At 29.9% G+C, this 19,684-nt stretch overlaps 1 protein-coding gene and 1 pseudogene across 4 annotated transcripts in view; both read right to left on the reverse strand.

Moving 5' to 3' along the window:
- Positions 1-1,576: 1,576 nt before the first annotated feature.
- Positions 1,577-15,058, reverse strand: LOC124956363 (annotated as a pseudogene).
- A 143-nt stretch (positions 15,059-15,201) lies between these two features.
- Positions 15,202-19,684, reverse strand: part of LOC124956340 — a 154,449-nt gene continuing 149,966 nt past the window's right edge. For all 4 annotated transcript variants that reach the window (XM_047512033.1, XM_047512034.1, XM_047512036.1 and 1 more), the window contains 2 exons: positions 17,355-17,709; positions 15,202-15,751 (listed from right to left, as the gene is read on the reverse strand). In XM_047512033.1, the coding sequence (XP_047367989.1) occupies positions 15,343-15,751; positions 17,355-17,709 (764 nt within the window). In that variant the 3' untranslated portion in view covers positions 15,202-15,342. The remainder of the gene's footprint in view (positions 15,752-17,354; positions 17,710-19,684) is intronic.

A 19,684-nucleotide genomic window follows, 5' to 3' on the forward strand; every position in this document is an offset into this window, starting at 1 on the left:
AAGCAAAAATATATTCTAGCTCAATTTTATAAGATTTAATGTTACAAAAAAGGATACATTTTATAGTACATATTTAATATAATTATTTATGTAATATTAAACAATGTAGAAGATATGTATTTCACAGTAATATTTGGACTATTGAGTACACTATTTCGAAAAAAAAATAAGAATACAAAATAAAAATATTATAAAATTATTAAAAATTATTAATATAACGCTAATAGATCTTACCTTGATATATTCAGGATTGTCCACCATTACAAGTAATTTCGTTCCTATCTATACACACCACAATAATTGATAATTCTTACCAAGATTTAGTATTCGGTTAAATACAGCTAGAATAGGGATTATAAATAAATATCGGAAAAAATACTTAAATATAAAAAATTAATAATACAAATTTACCTGTTATATCACGAATAAATAAATGACCAGAGATTCCTTTGATCTTATTAATCACGTGTAATTTATTTAAAAAGTGTTGTACTATTCTATAGAAAAGTCTAGATAAAATTGTTAAAATAATAATTAACATTACGGTGAAATCTATGATTAATTGAATCAATTGGAATATATGGAAACTACTTAAATGAAATAAAAATAATCTTATAATCGTAATAATAATTGTTGAGATTTACAGATAATCTGATAGCACCGCATAACGACTCCTACTATAATTCTCTTCTAACAGAAAGTGAGGACGGAAGAGGAAAGCATAAAATACCTTTGTAAGTAATTAAGTAATAATTCCCTCTTAAGTTCTTTTCTTTTTCGACAGTCTCGTCAATTTCACTAAAACAATTTCCTCTAAATCCTTTACATTAATCATTACAAAGTTCTCTATATTAATCCCTATACTTTCAGTAATATGCATAATTCTTCTACTTGTGCCATTTGACTTGTCATTATTTACAGGTTTTACTATATTACTAATACTTTTTACATATGTTACGTCTCACTAGACACGGGCATTAACAAACTAATTTCCTAAGGAGTTCCGGCTTTCGCGATATCTCGTGCCTTTTCGGTCGTTACCTGCCTGGGTCGTACTTTTGGCTTGGGATCGGCACCAAACAGAGTGTCGAAGCGACATAGCAAACGCTCTTACCCCTTGGGAGAGTGATTCTATGCTGAAGCCTTATCTCCAAATACCTCGTAGTCCTAGGATCCATGATTGGAAGGTCCAGTGGTGGAATTCACCTTCTGGATGGCAGCAAGAGGATTTGGCGGTATGGTGGAAGGTTCTCTTTCTTCTCTTCCACGGGCTCGACACCCAGTGCCTCGTTGTACTTTTTCGTTTCGTAATAAGATTCCTTTAATAAGCGACGCAGTTGGTACTACCTTCCACCACGACGTACTTTAGCCATAAAGGTAGGAAGACGCTCGCGGAAAGAGCGGTTAATTGGTAGTAGAAAAGGAGGAAAGAGAATAAATCGTCGTTCTTGCGGGGACTCATCACCAAAACGACAATTTGTTTAGGGAAAATGCTCGTACGTTTCGTCCTCAACGAAACAACAAAGTTGCTCGTGTGGAAGATACTCACCGAGAGCAATGAGGATGGGTAAGTAGGCTAATGGGATTTTTGCCTGCGCAGTGGAGGATGAACAAATTGCACAGTCGCGTTTGAATTAGTCGACTGTGTCGCGAATACTAGCTCCCGATTTAGAGATATGCGCGAGGAAAAGAGCCGCTACGAACACAACCAGGGTTACTGACTTGATACGTTTTAAAAATAAAAATTTTATTTAAGAATAACTAAATGTAAATTTACACGTGCAGAGGTAACCTCTAAATTTAATAGGTGCGCGTGATTCGTCTCGATTCACACATACAGGATGAGATTTATTTTACAGAATGATTTTTTTGTTTCGGTCTCGATATATAAGAAATTATCTCGTTGAACCTATCCTACTAAAATATTGGTCCTTTATAGAGGTAATATAATACTAAGATGTCACCAATCTTGTCATACTTGGTAGAATAATATTTTAATATTTGATTACGAAATGAATAATAGAATTCCCCTTTCAATCACAATTTGTTTGCCTCGTCATACTTAGATCAATCCAATACTCCTAATTCGATTAGAAGAAATTTAGTAGATTGTCTCACAACATGCCGTTCATAAGGAAAAGGTGAATTAAAAGAACATTACAGAGAAGAAAATCTATGAGGATGCATTTTTGTAATATTACTAGAAAAACAATAATTTATACAAACTTTGAATATAACAATAATAACGATCTTCAAGGGGTATAATAATACATAAACATTACATAAAGTTATATAAAATGACAAATAGACGGTTTTTATTTTCTACAGATAATAATTTGATTCTACTACAGATTGTATGCTATTACTCACAGAATTCGTTATGTATAAATATATTAATTATGTATTTTATATATATATATATATATATATATATATATATATTTATATTTATATTAGGTGGACCGGAAAGTAATGTAGTTTCTGCGCATGTCGATATTTGATTGGGATTAAAAATAAAAATCTGTTAAAAATTTATTCGTTTGAATTTAAGAAAGCGACATTACTTTCCAATCCACCTAATATATATATATATATATATATATATATATATATATATATATATTCTATTATAATTAATTTCTTTTCTCAAATTTTAATCTTATTGGTTTCGCCGGTTTTATTGTGATGCTCAACTTTAGATCTATATCTGCAATTTCTACTGACTTGTTTATTATAACTCTAAATCTTTTTATTAGGGTAGCGATTATTGTTGCCATCTCCAGCATAGCGAAATTTTGACCTAAAAAAATAAAATTATTTGTAAGTGCATTTTATTTTGGAATTTTCTGGAATATACTTTCAAATAATCTATAGGTATATATAATTACCTATGCAATTTCTTCGACCGTAACTGAATGGAAAGAAATACGTAGAATAATTCTTTTCCGGTAGGAACCTATCGGGATCAAATAGTAATGGCCGTGGCCAATATTTCGCGCTTCTATGTAGTTTATAGATTTATAGACTGCTGAACATCCTTTCGGTATAGTCCAATTTTTAGTAACTTAATATAATTAATAAATAAATATTAGTACTATATAATACATTCATATTATTAATAACGAAATATAAAACGTAAAACAATGAAAAGATGTGTATAGAATTATTTTAAATGCAGAGCTACCTTTTATATCTTGCGTCACTTTCCGGGCGATGACTGGACCTGGAGGAAATAGACGTAACGTTTCCTTGATTACACGTTCCAAAAGTTTCATACTTTTAATATCATCATATGTCATTGAAATACATTTAGGATCGCCCGAGCAATAAATTCGATTTACTTCTTCATATACATTGTCCTTTGTAATCGAAGATTTGAAAGACATGATAAGAAGTTAATATGAATATAATTTATGTCGGATATGTGATGACAAATTATTAAGAAAATGTTATGTATAAGTACTTGAATTTCTGGAAATGAAGCAAGCATTAAGAGGACAAAGCTAATGGTTGTGGCTGTAGTTTCGCTTCCCTGAAAGTAATATATAATTTTGCTAAATTGTCATTAATAAAAAATATTATATTGCAATTAAAAATAATAAATACAACTTACAGCTAAAAGTATCGTATTAATTTCATCGCGGGAATCTTCTTCCGTATATACTCTTTCTTCGTGTGATGTCGCGAATAAAAAATCCAAAAGTGTCTCCCGTTCTTGTCCTTAAAATTGAACAAGATCCTATCATTAATAAATGACAAGATTGAATATTAAATTTTATTAAAGTATATTGTTTATTTTTACCTAACTTTTCCGCCGTCAAATCTCGATTAATTTTACTTCTTAACATAGATTCCCTTTTTTCTTTGATTATCTTTAGGGACAAAAAATATCGATAAGTATAGGATATATTATATTAAAATTTTTTAATTTTGAAAAGAAGTAATGGAATTTAAAAAATATTTGCTTTAATGATACCTTGCTTGTTACGTTATTCAGGTAAGCTATGCACGCCTGAAATTTCTTTCCTCTAGCAGTGTTATAAAATATAATGTTCGGATGTAACCATAATTTAAAGATTCTTTGTGTTGCTATATCCATCGCACTGAAGTGCACACAAAAAATGTTAGAAGTATACATAATATATTACAAAAATAAAAGTATCGTTGTTACTACCATTTTATTGATTCAACTAATTTACCATCCGGATTTGTCAGCAAATTTATTTGTGTATCCAGTGTGGCATCTTTCAACATGAAATTTTGCAAAATTATAATAAATTCAAACAAATGTACGTAAATTTTATAAACATTAAAAGTTTCTAAATTAAAATACCATATATTATATCCAAAGTACAGCGAAAAACATAATCAAAAACATCTAATTCTTCTTCAACAAAAGTTTCTATTTTTTCCATTAATGCGATAGAATGATAAACAAATACATCCATATGTGACTTTATATTTTTCATAAGGAACATTTTATTTAAAACTTTTCGATGTGAATCCCATACTGATGCTAAAATCAAATCAAAAGGATAGCAATTAATCTTTAATTTACATATTTCACTTATTTTTCATAAATTACATATTACTTTAATTTACATATTTTATTTAATCTGTTCGTCTATATGTTCATGTTTACAACAAATGTGTAAAAGAGAAAAGATCTTGAACATATTTATATATAATGCATACATTTGTATGTGTAAGTAAATGAACAAAAATTTTTTACTATTCAATTTCCTAAAGATTAAATATTACAAAAAAGAATATATTTGATAGTACATACTTAATATATTTATTTTTGAACTAGTAAACAATGTGAAAGATATATACTTCACCTGGAGCAGTTAACAAACCATTGCCCAGAATAGGTTTCAGTTTTTCGTATTCCTCGCTCTTATCAGTAATATTTGGACTTTTTAGTACAGTCTTCCAAAGAAAAATAAAAATACAAAATAAAAAGATTATGAAATCATTACATCTTATTAAAATAACGCTAATATATTTTACCTTGATAAATTCAGGATTCTCTATTACTAAAAATAACTTTGTGCCTATCCATACATAATAATTGATATTTCTTACCAATATTTAGTATTTGTTTAAATAGAGCTAGAATAGAGATTTTAAATAAATATTGGATGAAATACTTATATATAAAAAATTGCTGATACAAATTTATCTGTTGTGTCGCCAATAAACCTATGAGCATTTTCAATTATTCGAAATGCTCATGGAATTATTCTGTAAGGACTTCTGTCCTTACAGAAACTGAGGATGGAATAAAAAAGCGAGGAATATTTAAAGAAAGCATAAATCTGACTTTGCTCACGTGATTACCGCTTACACCTAGCATTTCTCTTTTGATTGGACAAGAACAGTCTAGAAAGATCGATGACACCAAAATTTGATTCTATTTGCACTTCTAATTAATACAAGGAATGCGATGATTGAACATAACGTTATAAACCGGCTGTAAGTTAAGTTTTCATTGGAATAACGAATATGTTATAAATCCAATGTTTATTCGCTTTTTGTTTTCGTATGTACTTCTTCTTTAATTGTGTGAATGTAGACAAAGGTTTAATTGATATTACAAATTCAGTAGGTACTAGAAAATCTATAAGAGTGCATTTTTAAATTTTTATTAATCTTCAAGAAAATTAATTTATAAGAATTTAGAAATAAGTATGAACTTCAATGTCTTTATCCATTGATCATTTATTATATAGAATCTTATGAAATAATGAGACCCTTTTGTAGTTTTTTACAATTCTTATTTTATGCTGTAAAGACACCACGAATAATGAAACACTTGCTCTACTGCTATGTATCGTAAATTACCGTCATCATATGTATCATAATTTATTCCATATTGATATATTCTTCTATTTATGATATTTTTTTTCTTATTGTTACTATAGTAATAGTTGTAGTAACTGAAATAATATAAAGTAAACTCCCACAGAAGAAAACATAACGAAATAAAGCTGGGAGAAAAATTTCTCAGATAATGTGGAAAAAACCTTGAGTTTTGATCCTTATTAAAAATAATATATAATGTATATGTTCACTAATATATGATATATATGTTCATTAATTCTGAAAAAGCAATGGACAAATGTACATACTTTATATTCATATCTAATTCAACAAAATTATACTGTTGCTGTATCACGGATCACCGCAAAACTTTCGTCAGTTATTACTGAAGGAAATATACATAAGAGATTGAATAGTAACACCTTATTAAATTATCAAATAAGGAGAAGGGGAGAGTAAATTAATTCATTATTTTCGTTAGAATCGAACGTAGGATTTCTTGTGTTACTAATCTAAATGCTAGCAAATGTGCTACACATTGTTTATATAATCTCTATATTTTTAATTTATGAATATAATGAAGAACTACAAACATCACAGTAATAAATTTTTTCTTCGAAAAATGTCGAAAACGGCATTTACGCCGTCGATGAAGACAGTAGTAATTCTTGAACAATTGAAAAAAGGTGTCATTTTAAGGACGAAGATTTAACCTAATGTATTGAATTTTCGAAAAATTATCTTCGAAAAAAATCATGTAAAGTATATTATTTTTATTCGAGGATAATTTATACATTAACTAAAGGTTCTTTCCAAAATTCGAAAAAAATATGCAATAAACTCGTTTTGAAAATGAGAACGTGATCATCAAAATTGGTCAAGAATTATGCCTGTTCTCATGATGGCGTAAATCATTCAGAAATCCGAGATAATGAACTGCCTTTAGATTATTTTAAGCAAATAAGTGATAAATCCGAAATTTTTTGATTCATTGGTACAATGATTTTATGTATTAGATGTCTGTAACAGATAACTATAACTTTATATTCTACATTTTCTAATATAGAGCAATTTTTACAGCAGTTTCTTTGATTCTAATTGAAATGAACCTTATGCTATTGTTATTTTTTAGACTATTGTTTTTCAGATATCATCAACAGGCTCATATTCTTTTGTTTGTATTCAAATATGTCACTAAGATACAAAATTATGTTAGGTTTAGAATTATATAATATCTCGATATGAATGATGATTAATTTTAGAAATGAAAAAGTGATAATTGATATAATTATAATGGTAGATGTAGGAATATTTTAATAGATTTTTTATGTATTATCATTTTATTTTCGAGATTGCAACTAGGATCACTGAAATATTGCAGATATTGTTATTCAGATATGGGAGATTATTTGTCGCACATATTAATGCCGTAAGTGAATGAAGCTTACATCATAGAATTAGAATATATGATATGTGCTAGCGGAATTGGAAATAATAATATTTTCCTTTACTAATACAATGATTTGACAGTGTACCTGAAAAAGTAATCGAAATGCAACTGAGAGCACATAAAGTATATAAATATAGATAACTGCATTGAATAGAGCTTTTGTATAGAGATGGATTTAGAGAAATTTCTAACAAAAAGGGAGTCTTTGGAATGATAATATTTGGGACTTCTTTGGGTTAAACAACAAGCAAGCAATGAATAATTATTCGCGTAGTGTAAGAAGACCTACGTAGTATAAATAGTTCTTTTCTTATTTAGACTTTAGACATTTTGTTTGTAATAAAACAATTTTTGATATAATATTTTTTAAAATTTATGTAATAGTTTATATATGTTATTATAAGTTCTTAAATACGATTCTTTTTATTTTATTTTTCTTGTTCATGAAATAATCATTACGAGTGAAATAAAGTATCGAAATAGACTTGACTGTTACTAGGCCCTTATTGCGTAAAATATAAATACAATCCAATAAAATATAAAAACAATTACCAGTAAAATATAGTACGTAAAATATAAAAACAATTACTAGTATATTGTTTACGAAGCCATTTATTGGACCAAAGACAAAAAAGGACACGTATTACGTCGTATCATATCTGAAAGTATTTGGTTTATGTCAAGTAAAAACTTGTTGCGTCTTACGTTCCTAATTACGGGAGCGCGTTACGTTGCGTTTCTCGTACCGTGATAACGGAATTGCATTGAGGATATTATCATCAATGTTATAAATCCATTGATCTCCATGAAAAATGGCAACTCGGAATTTTTCAGCTTTCGAAACTACTGGGATAATGCAATGTTTTTGATGGATTCTGAAGAATTCATGAGGATGATGCGTGATAAAAGGCACCATGTGGATGTAAATTTATAAGGATATATCTAAAGTATTGAGATGCGAAGGTTTCGGTTGTCTTATTATTTTTAGCTTCAAATGTAGAGGTTGATTATTACGATGGTTCGTGTTGTCAAGAATGTCTCTCTCTTTCTCTATCATTCCCCCTTGCCATCTAATTTTTATTGATATAGACAGTATATACACGCGCGTACGTATGCAGGCACGTAATAATTGTAAATATAATGAACCGAGTCGGATTCCATTCAATAAAATTGTGAAACACTGTCAAAATTTATTATAATGACAACCAACTTTTTTGCTGGGCATTGTTCTTCTACTTTTTTTTTTTGGATATTACGGATATCTTAAGCGGTCAATACTGGAACTGTGGTCAAAATTTTTTTCTTTTCTTTAAAAGATTTTTTATCTAAGAATCTCGTCAAGACGATTAGAAAGACGATGAAAGATAAATAAGTGTTCGAATTTGAGGGTCCTTATTGTAATAATACGAATATTCTTGTGATACATTCTAGACGAATGCAACAGCATTATAATAAAGGAATGAAAAATAATTATTTTATTTCAATAAATGATACCTTTTCTTTGTTATTGGAAGTTTGTTTAATGTTCGCCAGGGATCAATCAGATAATCATGAAATGTGTAATCTCAAGATCGAGATTGTTGTCGAACGATTTCTTGTCAATATTATTTAATAATACTTTCAAACTGATTGGAAACAAACGTTGAAATAAATTTCATTCTTCTTGAAAAATTTTAAACTTTAATAAATTTAAAGTTATTATACTGGAAATTTTACCGATCACAGATACATAATCTCTTTGGATATTATTGACTTACTCGATATAGTTCAAAGTAGAGAAGGTCTGTACAATTAATAATTAATTTTCCTTAATGAACTATTTAATCAATAATTGCATGATTTACTACTCTCCATTAATAACATGTGCACATTATTTACTTATTTTATATATTTATTAAAAACGACTGTTCTACATGAACAATCATATATGAACAAAAATATATCTGCATTACGTGACATCGATGAAACAGCATTTCAGCTTATCGATCATTGGTGAATGTACGTTTGTAAAAAAATATGAATATTAACTTGAATTAAAATCTTCGTGATATATCTGTCAATTACATACGTCTTACGAAATATAAATATATATATATATGTTGGACCGAGAAGATATTAAAGTATTTAATAGTTTAATATTTAATAATGGTTGCTATAAAATAGAGACATCCAATCTGAAATTTTGAATTAACTCTAGATCCAATCGCTTCCTCGTCCCGTACGTTTGATAATATTTCTCCATTAGTCTGTTCGAACGGGCTATGTATATTTATCTTATTTTTTTCTAAAAGTATTTTGTCGGAATGAATATCGATATACATCGACGTTAATCATTACATTATATAACTTGTAAAGACGGGATTATTTGAACGTGATATATTAGTTAATTTGTCTATTTTCATCATATAATAAAACTTCAACTAAATATTTTGATTGAGAGAGAGAGAGAAAGAGAAAGAAAGAGAGAGAGAGAGAGAGAGAGAGAGAGAGAGAGAGAGAGAGAGAGAGAGAGAGAGAGGTAAATGGCGAGCGCATTGCATTTGTTTTTCTCTCACACTTTCATATTCCAAAAGACTTTTAATAGAACGATTCGAAGATTGGTACGGCATGATCGAGATAAGGTTCTACTTTCGTAACGATCAATTCGATTTGAATCTTAATCCTTAAATAGTAACTGCGCAACGTTTTTTGAAATTCGAACAATATCAATTACAAATTCGAAGGTAAAAGATAATAGGTCAATGTACGATATGTATGGCTACGACGCAACATTTATTTGTTTATTTCTACCTACATGCACACGTACACACTTATTAAAGAATTATATAACAAATATATCTATCTATAGACATCTATCTATAAAGAAATGGATAATTATGTACGTTTATTTCATCGATAATACGTTTATCTCATCGATAATATGTTTATCTTATCGATTTCGATGATTTTTGAATATGTTCTCAGTTTCATGATTTTAAACAACTTTTTCTCGATAAATATAATCGTACAACTCGATCTTAGTTTACGAGATATCCATGAAAGTATATATATTTTTTTTTATTTTGATCAGATGCAATTTAGATCCAATCAATATCTAAATCTAAACGGTAACTCAAACTTAAAATCACGATTAAACGAGCATCGATTTAATTTCAATTAGTTTATGTTAAGTTCGAGGTTGATTAAAATTGATTTGGATTTTGGAACTTTAAGTAAAAATTAAACTAAATCAATAATTTTTCAATAATGATAGATCATTATTTTTTTTTTTTTACATTTTTGACTATCTGAAGATAGACTAAGTTATGTTTTTTTTCATCTCTTTCTGTTAACAAATTAAGAGACATATAATATAATATAGTCATGTCCGTTGAATCCAAATGCAATTTAGTAAAATATCGAAAAAATTTAAACGGCGTATATCGAACGCGTATTAAAGTTAAAACGTTCAAAAATTATCTTCATAAATATCTCATGAACTAAAATCTATATATACGTTTATATATTTATACAAAGAAAAATAGTTACTCAAAATATTGATTTCAACGATTCTTTATATAATTATTAAAAAATATAAACGATTCTCTATTATTTTGAGGATAGAAAAATCCGTTGTTAGGTGACGATTGGGAAAGTGAGAAAAAGAAAAAGAGGACAAAATAAGAAGAAGAAGAAGAAGAATAAGAAGAAATAGAAAGAAAAAAAATAAAGAATAAGAAAAAAGAAAACAAAAAGAAAAAAAAAAGAAAAAGAACAAAAAGGAAAGAGATAATAGACGACTGGATAAAAGCAAACAATTTTTGGGAACCATACCTACTTGGTGAATTATCTCGAGTCAAATCGAATCGCTGCTTCGAGGATTACGTTAACGATCCGAAAAATGCAGATCGTAGAGAAAGGCTCGGTATGCGCGAAAGGGCGATTTGGTATGGTTGGGAGAGAGAAAGAGAGAGAGAAAGAGAGAGAGAGAGAGAGAGAGAGAGAGAGATTAAAGCGGGTGAGGTGGGGTTTTAAGGAGAGGTAAGGGGTATTAGCGAAAACGACAAAGGTATTTGCTATAGGTGTGTCCAGTATATATCGTGCGTGTTGGGTAATGCGTAAGGTGCTGTAGAGGAGAAGAGGTGGAGGAGGAGGAGTAGAAGGATGATGATAATAGTGTGTGCGTGGCCAGGCACACACGAACGCGTCTCGCGATATCTCACGATTCGATCTTCACGACGGGCTCTTCGACCGTCCGTATATTTACATGTATAATTTATATATCCCGCAGCTCGAAAAAGCGCGCGCGCACATGTCGCAGGACGAGAAGGAGGAGGAGACGGATGGCCGAGGGAGAGCCGGAGAGAAGGGCGGTTACAGGGCCGTCCTCGGTTACGACCATTCGTCGACTTTTCGCCGACATTTACTCGGCTATTATTATTAACAGAATACGTTTTAAAGTTTCGCACACGTAATTCCGAGAAAATTTTGTCGAATTCTCGTCGTTTTAAGGATTATTTTGTGATTCCCACGATCGATAGATCGATCTCTCCAGTTCCTTCTTCCCATTCCGTATACCCTTTCTCCAATACCGTTGAAATTGTCCCTTCGAGAATAACGAAATGAAACGTATAGCACAAATCGTTTGCGATTGATTTTATGCTAAGATAATTTGTTGTTTATTTTTGTGCTATTCATTTGATTGGAAAATTATTTGAAAATAAATGGTAAAATAAAAGTCGGTGCGATGGTATTCCATGCGAATTTAACCGAATGCACACGTGTGCCCGAACGCGGAAGGTATTCCCTGTCTTTGTCTCTTTCTTTTTCTTTTCTCTCTTTCTCTCTCTCTCTCTCTCTCTCTTTCTCTTTCTCTTCCTCTTTCACTGTTAGGTGGACCTTAATTAAACACGGTTGCAAGCGAATTCCATAATACGTTCTCATTTGCGTGTAACACGTCCATGATAACGCTTAAAGTTAATGCCACCGTTAAGATGGCGCGGCCTTCGGGGTGCGACTTCGTTGAATTTTTGTTCTTTTTATTTCTTTTTTCGCAAAATAATGCGACGGGGCACTGACTACCTGTCTCTCTCTCTCTCTCTCTCTCTCTCTCTCTCTCTCTCTCTCTCTTTCACCCTTCTCCTCTTCTTCCCACTATTACTAGTACTACTATTATTACTACTATTACTATTACTACTACTACCACTACTACAATTACAACTTCTCTTTTTCTACCTGCACGCCCGCCATTGTGACCGCAAGGGCGCAATTAATTATTGCGTGCCCTCAAGGTACCGCATTGTTGCATCCTCTTGTATTAGTGTATCTCCTTTCTTCCGCACATGTGTACGTGTTTTTGATATACATGTGAGAAACTCCTTTTGACTTTTAACGCACGACCCGTTCACAGGTACGTGCATAGATACTCTAGGGACCCTTCGAAATTTAATTATTCACAAATACATAAAAATACATTTTCATTCGTTTATATCGTTAATATTACATTTAATACCATTTCAAGTGGTTCGTTATATTATACGCGAATAATATCATATCGATGAATTGATAACGATACAACGCATACGACGATATACAATATAAATAATATTACAATAGAATTTTATCGAAAAATTATAATTTTGATAATGTTAATATTATTGCGAAATATCATTCGTACCTATCTACGTCAAAATGATATCACGTTAATTCGATACGATTTAATAAGAAATATCGAGTGAAAATTTTTATGGCAATAAAAGCATCCTATAAGCTACGAGAAATAAATTATAGTTACGAAACATATTTCCTCTCGTAAATCGATGTTCTCGTTACCACTAATAACAATAATGAACGTATATAGTATCCAGTATATCTGGTAACAAATTTTCTTTCTCTCTCTCTCTCCCTCACTCTCATATCTACTGCAAAGAGTAGAAAAATTCTCCCTCTTTCTTTTTCTTTTTTATTCTCGGGGTAATATATATCGGTTGAAAAGAAAGAGGCAGAAAACGAGGCAAATCGACAATTTCTTCTTGCGGTAACAGCGTCGCGTGTCGAACAAAAACAATCGGGTCTACCGGAGCGCGTCATTAACGTGAACGGAAATGAGTTGAGAGGGGTGAGAGAAAGAGAAAGAGAAAAAGAAAGAGAAAGAGAAAAAGAAAGAGAGAGAGAAAGAGAGAGCGAAATAGAGAGAGAGAGAGGGAAGAAGATGAGAGAGAAAGTGAGAGAGGAGGGCAGGAAGAGCGACGATTAAATGACTCTACGACGAATCTGCCGCGATGGAATTAATTAGTCCACTAGTCGATCGAACGAGTTGAAGACAAACGATCGAATCGTTATCGCGTTTCTAAAAGGTAGTTTGATATAAAGATCGATGATCTAATCGGTTAGTATGATCTTGTAGGTATATTATACCTTAATTTAAACGGTCGATATCGTCGTTCATTTATCTCTACGTGATCGCGTTGACGAACGAAAAGTAAATAATCGTTCTCTCTCTCTCTCTCTCTCTCTCTCTCTCTCTCTCACTCTTTCTGTTTCTCCCTTTCTTGTTTTCTTTTTATCTTTCTTCGTGACGAAGTAACCTCAAAGAAAGTATCATGCTAATGTTAAACTCGCCCGCGAAGAAGTTATTTGCACTTTCGTGGAAGTATGCAATTTCGCAATTTGATGACGTAATTCGACAAAATGTATTTATGTATATGTATATATGTATGCACGTACATACCTACATATGTATGCATGTATTTGTATATACGTAGGATATATGTATAGACGTACAAGCGAAAACGAGACCATTTGCATACAGATAAAGAGCTGACACGAAGGTATATATATATATATATATATATATATATATATAGATAGATAGATAGATAGATATACGTACATATGTATGTATGCGCGGATACGTGTTGAGAAGGGAGCCTGCGTGTGTCGGCGGCGGCCCGTTTAAACGCAAAAGTGATGCGGACGTAGCCCAAGGGCATTCACTGGAAGCTTCTCCGAACGTCAAATTACGAAATACCTGTTCTTGGCAACGACGACTTCATTCCGTTCGTTTTGTGTATCCCATCCTCCGTATTGTTCGAGTTTTGAAATTCTCGCTTTTACGTAATTTTTTTTCTTTTTCTTTCTTCTCGGTTTTTCCTTTTTTTTTCTTTTTTTCTTTTTTTCTTTCATTTTTGTTTTAATTCACAGTTCATTTTCGCCCGAGGTTCTTTTTCCCGATTTTAAGATTTTTATACAATTTTCTTTTCAAAATTTTTCTAAAAGTGTAAACGTGACGCTTAATCATAAATACTATCATTTGAAATATTTTCGAACGTTATTTGAATAATTAGTTATATTTAAATAGACTGGCGTAAAAGATTTGAGATTATTGGGAAGAGCTAACACTCTCGGGAAAAAAAAGAAAAAAAAAAAAATATTTTTTTTCTTCGTTCCTCCGTAAAAAATGTCGTACTGTATTTTTTTTCCCAGTCTTATCCGAATTGTTTTCGAATCATCGAACACCGCGCGACCGCATGGCTATCGAATAAATAACTTTATCTTTTTCTTTAATCTTCTCCTAGACCGCATAAGTGGGAAACACACGAACCGCGTCAAATCGATCAGTGATGCGATCTCGAAACGATAGGCCAAGACATAGAACTTTATTGTTCTTAATGTGATATAAAATACGATTAGAATCAAAAGTGAACATTGCGGAGGTAATCAATTATAACCAGAACCGATTTTTCACCCCCCCCCTCACTCTCTTTCTTTTTTTCTATCTTAAAAGATGCGCTTCGCAAAAGTCCATATCTCTTTTCTTTGATCGAAAAAAAAAATATATCCAACTTCATATTACAAGTCGAAGAGACGTTGATGATTGTTCGGAATACAAAAATATATCATGTCGTAAATAGAAAGGATTTTCACGTTTCGCGATCATTTGTGCGAAGATTAATTTCATTTAAAACAAAATCACTAGAAAGTAAGAGTAACTATATGCTATAATATTATAATACAATATAATCCATAAAAACACTTTGTAATTTTCGAAGAATCTTCTTTAGCACCCCTTTTTCTTTCTTCTTTTTTTAAATATAATCCGAGGGCACCGTGCTCTCGTTTATCGCCGCCAATCTATACTGCGGCGTTTCCAAGTTTTGCGGATTAAGATGGAGATTCGTTTGAGTCGTTGTAGGTGCGGATGACGTTACAGTCGACGGCATCTGTTGATTTGTTGAATTCGAGCTTAAGTCACTGTAATAGGCGCTACTCGGGGCGCTACTCAATGTTGGCCCATCCGGTTCGGCATCACTTCCGGTATATGCCGTATTTTGATACGACGGACGTTCGCCATTTCTATTGGCCATTCTTAAGTCTTGATGATGGTGATGGTGATTGTTGTGATGGTGGTGATGGTGATGATGATGTTGTAACTGATTCGGTGGTACTGGTGTTGATGGTCCGTTTTCATACATTTCGTAATCGGGTTCTTGTAGCCTATTAAACATTTTTATTTAAATTAAATTTGTTTTTGTTTTCAATATAGTCATTAGACTGATTTAATTAATCAATTAGTACTGTAATAAGTCAAGAATTTATTTATAATGCTTTATTATTTATATATGAATCAATTTATTAAACATATTTCCTGTCACATGTATAGTTTTTTGTACACTATGAATCTTATTTTTAAAACAAATAATATTTTTTTGACAGATAAAATGTTAAAAAACAATTGTTGGTATAAATGTTATATGTTTTATGGTGATATTTGCAAATCTGATACTAATAATAGATACGGTATTATTATAAATTCAGTCAGTCACCTGGTACTGTTTTATTTAATTGCGCTCACACGTATTTATATTTTGCATTTGACTGATTAATTATTTGTGTCATCGTGAAAAGAAAGAAAACAGAAACTACAGAAAGATCAATCGAAAGTATAAAAAAAATATTTATTAGGAAAAAGCTAGACAAAAAAATTGAATATATATCTCAATGATTGTTGAACAAGCGTAAATTTGGCATTAAAATTAATTATCAAAATATACGCATTTTTATTGAAAAGATTTTGATCGAATCGTTGAGGATTTAAATGAGAAGTGACTGAAAAAATATTAAAATGGGGAAAATAAAAAAAAAAAGAAATTAACTTTTTGGTTATTTTTATATATTTTTTTTTAATATGAAATAAACATTTGTTTGTTATATTGTGGATTTTATAATTTCAATATTTACTCGACTAATAAATAAATTTTCAGCTCCTGAAAAACAAAATAATAGATAATTCCAAACTTTATAATCTTTATTGCTTTTGATACACATGGCTTGATAATGACATCGAAAAATAGGTTGACAGAAAACGAGTTAAATTCCTAGTTTTTTTTTTTTTTTTTTTTTTTATAATAAAAAACATTAAGTAGTTAGGATTTTTATCAAAATTCCTAATTTTTTCATTTTGTATATTTACTGACATTAATTGATTTATTAAAAATATATAATAGAATATATATATATATGCGTGTATGTTGATTGAGTTACTGTTATGTTGATTCATAGCAAATGTGTCGTTTTATTATAATAAATTCCTTACTTATAACAATGATTATTAAAGAGTTGTTCATTAGCCAAAGTGATCAATTCCACAGAATAGAAAATAGAAATTAATATACATAATTTTTACAAAATTTTCTATATAATGTATATATATTCAAACGTATATTGTAGAATGTAATATTATTACAGATGTAACGTTTATCTTACAACAAGTAATGCATAATTAATTTAATTTAATTTAATTTAATTTAATAAGACATTGACATTTGAATTAAATTATTTCCAATTCAAGTTGAACATAAAGTTTTATCGTTTATCAGCTTTGAACATAATTATCAAGAAAAATTTTTTCTTTTTATTTTAAATATAAAAAGTTAATTATCGATCGATTGCCTTGGTAATAAAATTAAAAAAGCAAAAAAAAAAAAAACAAAAATAAAAACAAAAAAATTTGTGAAAACGAAGGCACAATCACTTTGGCCTATCAAAGATTCATTCAATAAATAGTTTTGAATAAATTCAAATAAGGAAATACGATTACCTTTTGCTATGTCGCGTTCTAAGGGTCTCCCTTTGCAAAGTTTCATCTCCGCTTCCAGCTCCATAATGGCGATGCAATCTCGTCGCGTCGAGTTCGTGATACTCGTCGTCTTGACCGGCGGAAGTTGTGCCGTACGTCGAACTTCCTCTCATTTGCAACTGAAGATCGCTCGCGTAGCTCGCCGCCTGAGAGTCAAGTTCGGCGTATAGTGCCTCGTCCGTTTGCATATGGGTATAATGATTCTCAACTGGTAAGTTCATTGCTCTCCTATGTTGAGGAAGAGACAAGGGCGTGGTGACGACACCCGTTGTACCACCACCTCGTCTTGAACCGAGCCATGACCAGACATTGTGTCCTGACAACAAATTATTACATCTCGTTAGAAAAAAAAAAAAAAAATCAACAGATACAAACATTCTTTATTAGAGGGGAAATGTTTTTTCGTCAATTTAAAAAAAAAAATGTTTTATTTGATGATATATTTTAAGAAAATTTCATAGGAATATTTCGAAAATTGACGATGTTATTACCTAAAATAGACTCTAGCAAATTCAATGTTATACATACAGTGAGGGTAGAAAGTATTCGTATACTGATCAATTTAAATAAATAATATTTCGTAAAATTGCAGTTTAATAATTAATTTTATTATAAACAATCAACTGGTACATATTTTTGCACATCCTTAGAGTGGATATGGTTAAAAAGGAAAACAAAAGAAAAAAATTAATTTTTTAAAAATTGTTTGTATAATTTACAAAATTAGTAAGATAATACGAAAAAATAAATCGATAGAAATATGAAAATAATAAGTATTCGTACAATTGCTGAATTTTTAAAAATTCATTAAAAAAAATTCTAACTTAAATCTGACGATAAAAAATTAGAATAAGTGATTGATTAATACTTCATAGGATTTCCTTTTGATTTCAATATTGTAGGAACTCTTCTAAGTAATGAATTAACTTAAATTAAATTAAATTCAATGTAACACTTGATGGGATTTTATTCCATTCCTCCATCATAACCTTTTTTTTAGATATTTTTTAGAAGAAATTTTGTATTTTCTAATTTTACGTTCCGAGTAATCCCATAATGCTCTAACAGATTGAGATCTGGAGACTGGGGAGGAGTTTTTATATTATGTTAGTGATGTATTATTTTGCATTCTCGTATTATACGCAGTATGGATCGTTGTCTTGCATAAAAATAAAATTATCCTTTGTACTAATTTTTTTCTGCATTAAAAATGAGAATGTGTTTTAAATTGTCAATGTAATTCCTGTGATTCATTACTCCATTAATAAATTTTAATGTGTCGACACCAGCATTTTTTTATTTTTGTGTTTTTTTTTTGTTTTTGATAATATACTGGAGATACTATATTACTCTATTTGATTTGACATCGATAACTTCAAGAATATAACGAATTGTTTCAATTATTTTATTGGAAAATATTCCACGAAGTACACATTAGCAGTAATGATGAATTTTTATCAATAAAATAAATTACAGAAAAAATGTGTGCAAAAAAGAATCATAAAAGATTATCTTTTTTGAACCATTTAGGCGTATATTATCTCTTAAATACACATATGAGTCAATTATTTTTTTTTTTTTATTATTTTCTAATTAATTACACAATCGCTATTATTATTTACGATTTTTCGTACTATTTTTTATAAATTTTCTATCCCTTACTTATAAAAATATATTGGCTTATAAAACTGACGAATTTGAACGTCACGGACATTTTTAGAACTATTTATTTTTGAGAATATCTTTTCATAGATATAAACAAACAATAATCCGATGTTGTGAGTATCAAATTAATATAGTCTGTACAGTAAAACTATTCACTTCAAGCTATTTTATTTTTTCTTAGGTTGTTTTTCTTACAAGGAATGTGATGCTATCACGTTACCGTTTCTTCACTGATTCCTTGTAATATAACCATTCTGTAATATTTCTTGACAATGAACGTCAACGATAATTATTTCAACCGGTTTTAATAATACAAAATAAATTATGCCAATGCAGTTCTACCAAATGCATAATACAGACACGGTTTAAATGTGGATACAGATTTTTTTTTGTTCCAAATTCAATATCTTGCAAATTAAAATTAATTTTTTTTTTTTTTATAGAATTGTTTTCTTAAGTTTTCTTAATTAAAATAAAATCAAATATTAATTTATTCTTAAAAAATACAAAATTTTATTGTATGTGATACAAAGATGTATTGAAGATAATTAATTAATAGTAATCATCAATTCATTACCCACGGAATTCATCATTTGTATAAATCTTTTATGTAATAAAGTAAAATT

Source organism: Vespa velutina, chromosome 21, assembly GCF_912470025.1.
Source record: "Vespa velutina chromosome 21, iVesVel2.1, whole genome shotgun sequence".
Classification (NCBI taxonomy): domain Eukaryota; kingdom Metazoa; phylum Arthropoda; class Insecta; order Hymenoptera; family Vespidae; genus Vespa; species Vespa velutina.